The 10,685-nt window shown below is 39.9% G+C and overlaps 1 protein-coding gene across 1 annotated transcript; it reads right to left on the bottom strand.

Annotated features, from left to right (window-relative positions):
• Window positions 1-1,783: 1,783 nt before the first annotated feature.
• On the bottom strand, window positions 1,784-4,870 carry lyve1b (lymphatic vessel endothelial hyaluronic receptor 1b). The gene is made up of 6 exons (XM_024380354.2): window positions 4,710-4,870; window positions 4,060-4,225; window positions 3,580-3,719; window positions 2,983-3,417; window positions 2,807-2,876; window positions 1,784-2,112 (listed from the first exon to the last, which is right to left on the bottom strand). The coding sequence occupies exons 1-6, from the start codon at window positions 4,789-4,791 to the stop codon at window positions 1,908-1,910; spliced, it is 1,098 nt and encodes a 365-aa protein (XP_024236122.1). The 5' UTR covers window positions 4,792-4,870; the 3' UTR covers window positions 1,784-1,907.
• Between the last annotated feature and the right edge of the window lie 5,815 nt (window positions 4,871-10,685).

A 10,685-nucleotide genomic window follows, 5' to 3' on the forward strand; every position in this document is an offset into this window, starting at 1 on the left:
GGCACCTCAAATGTTCTACTGCTTGAGCTCCTGTTCCTCTTATAGAATATTAGCTCAAACGTACCTGCAACCAAAATTGGGGCGGCAGGTAGCCTAGTGGTTAGCTTGTTGGGCCTGTAATCAAAAGGTCGCTGGATCAAATACCTGAGCTTACAAGGTAAAAATATGTAATTCTGCCCATGAACAAGGCAGTTAACCCACTGTTCCTAGGCAGTCATTGTAAATAAGAATTTGTTCTTAACTGACTTGCCTAGTTAAATAAAGGTACATAAATAATGAGTACCAGAACTTATATCAGTCCAAGTCCATCACTGAGCATCATGCTCTGAAGATTGCAGTATAAAGTTGTTTCAGGTGTTTGAAAAATCTACATTTATCCAACTCCAGCCACCCTCAAGTACTTTGTGCCCCCTCAGATTTTTGGGGTGCATGATGCCCGACTGTACCACCAGCCCTGAGTTCCTCGGAAGTACCCCCTCATGTGAAATGTACCAGTAAGCCTATGGTCTTGAGTCCTCTCAAGAACACACTGTGGATAGGCCACGTACCCTTGGTTGGGAACTACTGTGGATAGGCCAAGTACCCCCAGGAGTCCTAGTACCCCTGGTTGGAAACCACCGCACTAGACCCATCCCAATAAATCAACAGTTTTGTAGCATTCATTTTTTGATTGAACAAAAGTGAAGATTTGCTGCAACTCATAAAACAAAATGGGACTTAAAACTGTACAAAAATACAAGTTGGACAGACGAATCAAATAAATCAATAAAAAAACTTAAATAAATAGATGACAGTGAATCTAGGCAAAGGACAATATTTTAGTTTGATTGTTTTCAATCATTTATAAAACAAAAAATACATTGAATTATCAGAAACATTATCTGAAAAAAACCTCTGCAGAGCTCTATTATTTTTACAGTTCCTAATATTTATTTCTGCAGTTCCTGTTAGTCAACAATATATTTAGCTAATGTCTTTTTCAGCACTGTAAATCCCCCTCAACATGGCCATATACAGTGGGGGGAAAAAAGTATTTAGTCAGCCACCAATTGTGCAAGTTCTCCCACTTAAAAAGATGAGAGAGGCCTGTAATTTTCATCATAGGTACACTTCAACTATGAGACAAAATGAGAAAAAGAAATCCAGAAAATCACATTGTAGGATTTTTAATGAATTTATTTGCAAATTATGGTGGAAAATAAGTATTTGGTCACCTACAAACAAGCAAGATTTCTGGCTCTCACAGACCTGCAACTTCTTCTTTAAGAGGCTCCTCTGTCCTCCACTCGTTACCTGTATTAATGGCACCTGTTTGAACTTGTTATCAGTATAAAAGACACCTGTCCACAACCTCAAACAGTCACACTCCACTATGGCCAAGAGCTGTCAAAGGACACTAGAAACAAAATTGTAGACCTGCACCAGGCTGGGAAGAGTGAATCTGCAATAGGTAAGCAGCTTGGTTTGAAGAAATCAACTGTGGGAGCAATTATTAGGAAATGGAAGACATACAAGACCACTGATAATCTCCCTCGATCTGGGGCTCCACGCAAGATCTCACCCCGTGGGGTCAAAATGATCACAAGAACGGTGAGCAAAAATCCCAGAACCACACGGGGGGACCTAGTGAATGACCTGCAGAGAGCTGGGACCAAAGTAACAAAGCCTACCATCAGTAACACACTACGCCGCCAAGGACTCAAATCCTGCAGTGCCAGAAGTGTCCCCCTACTTAAGCCAGTACATGTCCAGGCCCGTCTGAAGTTTGCTAGAGAGCATTTGGATGATCCAGAAGAAGATTGGGAGAATGTCATATGGTCAGATGAAACCAAAATAGAACTTTTTGGTAAACTCAACTCGCACAATTGGTGGCTGACTAAATACTTTTTTGCCTCACTGTATTGCTACTAAGGGCCATTTGTTGTGGTCTCTGGATTACTGACGATGATGTCACTGGTGAACTTCCTGTCTCCATTCTCCTCTCCTTCTCTCTGTTGTGGGTCCTGCAGATCCATCTCACTGTCCGTGTGTCTCCACATCTCAGTCTCTATGTCATCCTTCAAGTTGTGCTGTCCTCTGCGCCAGAATTGGATTGGGAAAACACCCCTGGTCCTTTGAAGTAAATTTAAAGGAAACATGGAGAGAAGAGCAAATGGTAACATGTTACACTAACAGTTCTAGTGCATTTTTTACCACAGACCGAAGATGCAACCCAGACACGTCAAAGGGGGTATAGAGCTGAAGCATCCGTTTAGTATATTTTCTCACCACCAAATTTGGTAGTGAGAAAAAGTCCAGTCACGGGTAGTGGGAGAGGATAGAACTAGGTGAAACTGAGCCGACATTCTGCTAATTTTCTCATCGATGAAACATCTGATCTCAATACATTTTTCTTTTCCCAAAACTACACTCTGTTACGAACAAAATTCACTACGTTTTATAGACTTGACGCTTTGCGAAAGTTTTAAAAAAGGGCTTTATTTAGAAGGAGTGCAAGGTCGAATTGAGTTTGTGCACATGCGCACTTCACAGAGGAGAAGTTCCGTAACGGAAATATGCAAATACATGCTACAACGCGCCAATAGGATCTCGCTAGCTCGTGCTTGGCTTTGCCCACCTCTGCTTGTTCTGCATACTATGCTTCATTTGCTTCCACTGTAAACGACACAGATGAACTATTTTTGGTTAGTTATAAATATCTTCACGTATAATCATGTATAAAATCTTTATAATCAACGTATAGTATAATATGTATAACATGCTTATGATCAAAGTAAGTACACAGCAATATAAACATAAGACCCACGTTTTGTAGTAACACACTGCTACTGCCGCAGCCAGCAAGGGTAGAACGGCGAGGAGCGCCGTAGATATTGCTGAAAGGATAATGGTGTGTCAAATATATTATAACAATCTAAAATGGAAGCTGATCATAAATGTAATTGACAATACAAAAAAAGCCATTTGAGGATTACTACCGACCTCCGGCTGGGCTCTCGATGTGGTTGGAGGTGTTTTGAGAAGGAGAGGAAACGAGGGAGGAAGAGGTGAAAGACAAAAACGAGATGAGAGGTGGAGAGGGAGAGAAAGAGCTGGGGAGAGAGAGAGATGATGTGGGAAGTAAGTGGGAGAGGGAAGTGGGACAAGGGAGGGAGGAGGGGGATGGGGAGGGAGGAGGAGAGGTGGAGATGAAGCTGGTTGTTGACTGGACCAGGTGAGTGGTCGTTGTTGTGGTAGTGGGGGCCAATCTTGAGACTTGTGTTGTTGATTTAGGTGCTGGAACTTTAGGTGTTGTCTTGACCCTGTTTTTCACAGTTCTGGTAGTAGTTGGTGCTGATGTTGAGACTGTAGTAGTGGTCATAGTTTTTGTTGTGGTCTGGACTTTAGGTGTTGTGATATCCAAAGGATTCTCTAAATCTGCATGGGGTGAGCGAAGGCATCAACAAGTAAATTTTCTAAAGTAAAGCACATTCAAACTATTTTTCAAATGCATTTTTCATTGCAACATGTTTATGATCAATACTTTGCTTTAGTTAATTTAACATGCATTATAATTAAATATACACAAGTTATATGTACCTGTTAAATTGAAACAAAACACATGAAAGGGTGTTTTTATCGGTGCTCTCCATCTTATTAACCCAATGTTATTCCTGCCACATTTCATGCTCTTCACAATGCGAGGGATAACTGCAATCTGTTCATCTATCCAGCCATATCTGTTTGAAAGACCCCACGAGATATTATTTTGTAGTGGATATTTAAGAGATTTTATTTTTATACTTTTTACAAATGTATTGGTCAAATGTATAATGTCTCTAGGAGATTTACAGTACAGATCTCCAACTTTAACCATACAGGAATTTTTACTTCTTGGAATTTATATGAATAAATATTTGACTATTTTGGTTAAACATGTAGAACTATCGACGTAATTTAACAAGCCTATTACCTTCACGATCCTGTATCTGCACACATACACAATTTGCACTCCCTTAAAAGGGGACATACCCAGTGGGACATTTCTGCCACCACTCCACCCTACAGTGTTCAGCATACCCGCATGTCTCCAGTCCATGTTGGTGAGCAGTATGGACCTGTTCCCAGGTCGCTATGGAGATGTTCAGGAAGAGGCACATGGCTCTAGCCTGAGAGGCGTTCAGGGCATATTGATTCCCGTAAGACACCATGGACACTCCAGAGTTTCTGCCAACCTCAGGGAAAACTGCACAAGTCAAATCCATCAGATGGAATGTATTGCAATAAGAGTAGACTACACACAAGAGTACTGAAAACTGCAACAAACAAAAAAATATTACTCTTATTACTCTTATTTAAATAGATCTATGTGTAATGCATTATAAGACTTGTCATAAGTTGTTGACTTTGAATAACTTGTTATAATGTCTTACTTTCATCTAAAAAATTATCGAAAATGACTTAATGTTTCATCCATTAAAGAAATTCCACATAGAAATACATGACATATTATAAGCACATAAGACTTTATGAGTGCTCATGCATGCTTATAACAAATAATAAAGCATTATCTGATTGCTTCAGGGAAGTGTAATCAAAATGGTTATAAATATATATTGCCCGGGCCCATAGCAATGCAACGGAACTCTAAACATCTGCAGCATCCCTTCTTTCATATTGATACATTTATATTTTTTAAAATCCCATCATACCAAAAAAAGGTGCCTTACCTTTAATGAGATTGAATTCAAAAGTCAGTGCATACACAGCCATGGTGAACAGAAGGCAAGAAAAGAGCCAGACCCTTGCCATGGTTTGTCTGGTAACATTTAATATCAGACTCTTAATGGTGCACTATAGTGAAGATGCTACCAGAATAAAGAGAGTGAGCGGGGCAACTTTCGCCAAACAATGTCCACTTCCAGGGGTGACGACAGAGGTTGTGTCCAAAATGCCCCCTTACATGCATGGGCCCTGGTCAAAAGTAGTGCCCTTTAAATGGAATTAGTGTACCATTTGAGACATAGTCATAAAGGACACTGGGAAAGAGGAAACAGGAAGAGGGGCCAAATCTGTTTGGAGCCCCCGAATCGGGGGCCACACATACCTTTAAAAACCAAATGGGGGGAGCTCTGGAGCACAGCCTGTTCTGGATTCACCTCTCACACATATGTTTTTATTATTACATAATAACATATGGATTGTGAAATAACATCTTTTATTTGTAGAATATATTTTGGGTTCAGGAGGGCGGCGAATGTGAGCATTTGACCCAGGGTGAATTCATCATGAGATGCGATGAAATGTCATAACAAACAGCCAACGCATTGTCTACAAATGCACATAATATCATATGTAGCGGTTGATTTAGACCACAGTATCTGCCAGACAGGAAAACAATCAAGGACCCATTCCTCATTTCGACAGGACCGGTTTTCAACCACTTCTGTTTTTGTTTCGCCAGCACTTAGTTCTAGCAGAGTTATGGTTAGTGTGACAGGCCAATCTATAAGTGGAGGAGGAGGTTCTTCTTCACAACATAGCACTGATTCTCAAGGGATTTCCCCCCTGCTGCTTTTTGACCTGGTGATTGGAAGCTCTTCCCATCTCTTTAGATCAACATGGAACTGTAGGCTACCTGTCGCCAGGCACTCACATCAAAGAATACAGGCTACAGCGTGTTCACATAACCCAGTGAGGGTCAGTGGGTGCAACCAATTGATTTTTAAAGGGAGGCTTGGCTGAGGAAGTTGTGGTGGCTTCGTTGTCGGGTTACTGCTTGAGATCGGAAACTATGTTTTAAGAATGGGACACGTTAACGACTGATGTTCGGAATCAGAATTTCTCTCTCACACACAACATGAAAGAATTGCCAATTCCCCTTCCCATAATGACATCAAGAGAGTCATTAAGAAGACAGGAGGAAAGCCATTGTTGAATGAAAACAACTCAAACTACTAAACGATGCCACACTGCATCCATCTTCCTGATAAACAACATAAACACACACAGAGGAAGTGTTAAAAAAAAATCCCATATTTTCTCTGCGTCAAAGATTTTATGGTCTCATCTTCTGATCTGTAGATTTCCACGGCAAAAAAACACATTTGATTGGTCCCATAGGAAACACAGGAAGTGGGTCGTAATGCATGGGATATTAGTATTGAGTCTTGTGATGTAATGCACGGTTCATAAACTGAGGATTGGAGGTGGGGGGGGGGATCCTATCCTTTAAAACAGTTGCCACACTGATACAGTTTTGTGTTGAAATCTACACTGGATTGGTGTATAGCAGTGGTTCCCAACCTTTTTCAATTACTGTACCACCAACTGTATTTTGGCCTGGAGTACCCCTCTGGCTTTGTACCTGACTTGCATATCTTAGACCACCTTTTGCAAAACTTTAAATACAAATGTCATCAGTGAATACAAAATTCACTGTTGTGTTTTTATTCACAGAATAGTAAGACATTATTTTCATCAGAAGATAAATTTGTGCACTTATGTTAACTGTTTCCGGCAGTCAGTAAATACTACTGCACAAAATTATAAATCATCCCATCAGTGTCATACCATGTACAATATAGGAAATATCTAGGCAATGGGACTGTCTAATGTTTATTTGTTACAATATCGTGGACATGCATAGATGCAGAGAATGAAGTTGGGTTAGTTCAAAGTAACTTTGGGTTACTTGGAAGTCATCATCTCCAACATTGTGACCTTCCATCACAGAGCTTTACTTTGGTGTGGATTGAGGCCTATACATTCATATCAGTTGTGTTCCTTCACTGTATTCATCTTTCCTTATTTCTATTGTGGATTGTGTTTCTGTGCACCAATGGTCTACAAAACTATGAGCAAACCAGCCTATGTATTGAATACATGGATTTGGATGATACCGATTATTGAATCCAGCACACAATGTGCTTATTTTTTATTAAAATATTTATCAGGAATAATATTTGTTTTGATGTGTATGAAATATTTTGGTAAAATATGCATGAAAGGAGAGTAATTCTGCACCTTTGAATATTAATACTTCTAATTTTGATCATAATGATTTAGTGAGTGCATTTTGTTTTTTCATCTATCTACTGGGATTTTTAAAAGACAGACTTTGTTTTGTCTGCTTGGACTTGATCGATAGGTGTGATTTTGTTGATCTTTTTTGCAGGCAGTCGTGTTCTTTTGATTCATGCATTTGCAATTTTCACATTATAATATAGTTTTGATTAATATATGTATCTTTTGAAAATGCATTTATTGTTTTGAAAATCGGCGTCATTCCAAAAAATGCTTGTACAGAGTGATAAAAACAGTAAATTGTACATCATCTGAATATCTCAGTGTTAAAGACCTTGTCAAGCACATCCTGCCTGTTCAAGGTTACTGTAAAATACGGCCCTACACAGGTCGTGTCAAGGCCATTCTTCCTGGATACCATGCCAACCCCCAAACAATACATCCAAAGCGCGTCATTCATAGAATACAGGAATTTCCCCAATTAAAATTTGTATAGATATAGTTTTAGTTATACAGGTTTATCCTCATTGAGATACTATCTCTTTTCCAAGAGAGACCTGGTCCAATAGCAGCAGGTGGAACAACGTTTCAGACAAAACAACTTACATACACTAACAAAACATTAAACAAAACTATAAACACATATAGTACAAAAATGACATATTACGTTAAAAACACAAAAGTCTTGACTAAAAACAGCTGTCCTAAAGACAATTACACTATCATATATACATCGATCAAGTGCTTAAACTCCACCAACAAAACTAGATCCTCAAATTTTAAAATGTTCAGGAGAGAATTCCAGGACCACGGAGCTAAGTAACTAAAACTATTTCAACCATGACCTGTTCTATGTTTTGGTACTGTTAGAAGCAAATGAGAAGGTGACCGTAATTTTTATTTATCTACCGAGCTGACTAAAAAAGAAGAGATAAAATGGCATTTTACCCAATATGGCCTTAGAAATCAGTATATACCAGTGTTTAAGCCTACGCAAGGTTAATGATGACCAGCCAACAGTGCTGCAGAGATGACAATATGTTAGACGTTATTGATTTGTAACAAACCTGAGGGTTGCATGATACGCTGAATCAAGTGCTCCTAGGGTAGTGGTTGAGGCCTGCATATATAAAACACTAAAATCTAAAGCTGCCAGTAATGTACAGTTGAAGAGCGGTATGACGGCTGTGTGGTCCGATGGTGTTTATACTTTCGTACTATTGTTTGTACAGATGAACGTAGTACCTTCAAGCGTTTGGAAATTGCTGCCAAGAATGAATCAGACTTGTCGAGGTCTACAATTTTTGTTCTGATTTCTTTTGATTTTCCTATGATGTCAAGCAAAAAGGCACTGAGTTTGAAGGTAGGCCTTGAAATACATCCACAGGTGCACCTCCAATTGACTCAAATGATGTCAATTAGCCTATCAGAAGCTTCTAAAGCCATGACATCATTTTCTGGAATTTTCCAAGTTGTTTAAAGGCACAGTCAACTTAGTGTATGTAAACTTCTGACCCACTGGAATTGTGATACAATGAATTATACGTGAAATAATCTGTCTGTAAACAATTGTTGGAAAAATTACTTGTGTCATGCACAAAGTAGATGTCATAACCGACTTGAGAAAACTTGTTTGTTAACAAGAAATGTGTGGAGTGGTTGAAAAACGAGTTTTTATGACTCCAACCTAAGTGTATGTAAACTTCCCACTTCAACTGTACATACATTTTTATTTTATTTTATTTCACCTTTATTTACCGAGGTAGGCTATTTGAGAACAAGTTCCATTTACAACTGAGACCTGGCCAAGAATAAAGCAAAGTAGTTCGACACATACAACAACAGAGTTACACATGGAATAAACAAAACACACGGTCAATAATAGAGTTGAAGAAAATCTATATACAGTGTGTGCAAATGAGATAAGATAAGGGAGGTAAGGCAGGTGGAAAGCATGGCCAGCGGTAGAAAAATGCTTATTGAAATTCTCAATTATAGTGGATTTATCGGTGGTGACAGTGTTTCCAAGCCTCGGTGCAGTGGGCAGCTGGGAGGAGGTGCTCTTATTCTCCATGGACTTTAGTGTCCTAGAACTTTTTGGACTTTGTGCTACAGGATGCAAATTTCTGTTTGAAAATGCTAGCCTTAGCTTTCCTAACTGCCTGTGTATATTGGTTCCTAACTTCCCTGAAAAGTTGCATATCACGGGGAATATTCGATGCTAATGCAGTACGCCACAGGATGTTTTTGTGCTGTTCAAGGGCAGACATGTCTGGAGTGAACCAAGGGCTATATCTGTTCCTGGTTCAACATTTTTTGAACGAAGCATGCTTGTTTAAGATGGTGAGGAAAGCACTTTTAAAGAATAACCAGGCATCCTCTACTGACGGGATGAGGTCAATATCATTCCAGGATACCCCGGCCAGGTCGATTAGAAAGGTCTTCTCGCTGAAGTGCTTTATGGAGCATTTGACAGTGATGAAGGGTGGTTGTTTGACCACGCAATGAGGCAGTGATCTCTGAGATCTTGGTTGATAACAGCAGAGGTGTATTTGGAGGGAGAGTTGGTTAGGATGATATCTATGAGGGTGCCCGTGTTTACGGATTTGGGTTTGTACCTTGTAGGTTCATTGATAATTTGTGTGAGATTGAGGGCATCAAGCTTAGATTGTAGGATGGCCGGGGTGTTAAGCATGTCCCAGTTTAGGTCACCTAGCAGCACGAGCTCTAAAGATAGATGGGGGACAATCAATTCACATATGGTTGCCAGGCCACAGCTGGGGGCAGAGGGTGATCTATACGGTGAGAGACTTGTTTCTGGAAAGGTGGATATTTTAAATTAGAAGCTCAAATTGTTTGAGTACAGACCTGGATAGTAAGACAGAACTCTGCAGGCTATCTCTGCAGTAGATTGCAACACCGCCCCCTTTGGCAGTTCTATCTTGGCGGAAAATGTTATAGTTAGGGATGGAAATTTCTGAGGTTTTGGTGGTCTTCCTAAGCCAGCATTCAGACACGGCTAAGACATCCGGGTTTGCAGAGTGTGCTAAAAAGCAGTGAATAAAGCAAACTTAGGGAGGAGGCTTCTAATGTTTACATGCATGAAACCAAGGCTTTTACGGTTACAAAAGTCAACAAATGAGAGCACCTGGGGAATAGGAGTCGAGCTAGGCACTGCAGGTCCTGGATTAACCTCTACTTCACCAGAGGAACAAATAATGTTATCATGATGCCACTTTGATTGAAAGACATTGTCATGGATGTTGTGTCTATTCATTCTTTGTAGTGATTCACGTGGAACCAAAGCAGGGTAGTGGGATTTGTTCTACTTTGACTGCTGTGTGTAAATAATACTTCCAAAGAGGAGAAGGGTTAGTTTCCTGTTCTGGGGTAAAATGGATCACTGGAGCTCAGTGTTTGTAAAGGATACGACTAGAGCCTATCAGAAAGTGTAGTAGAGGCTAATTGGCCACACTTCCTAAGTCAGGAGTGACCACCAGTCTTTTCCAGTAGTGTCGGTGAAGAGTGTAGAAACAAGTGTGGGATATTATGTCACTCTATAAAAAACACATCCAAGCGTTCTGGTAAATAGTGTGATAATTGTTTGTCAGTAAAGTCAGAGTCCCCTGTTCTCACTTTCCTGATATTCATAAATCTAAAGATAATCTGATCCTCCATAG

This window comes from Oncorhynchus tshawytscha, linkage group LG19 (genome assembly GCF_018296145.1).
Source record: "Oncorhynchus tshawytscha isolate Ot180627B linkage group LG19, Otsh_v2.0, whole genome shotgun sequence".
In the NCBI taxonomy this organism is placed as follows: domain Eukaryota; kingdom Metazoa; phylum Chordata; class Actinopteri; order Salmoniformes; family Salmonidae; genus Oncorhynchus; species Oncorhynchus tshawytscha.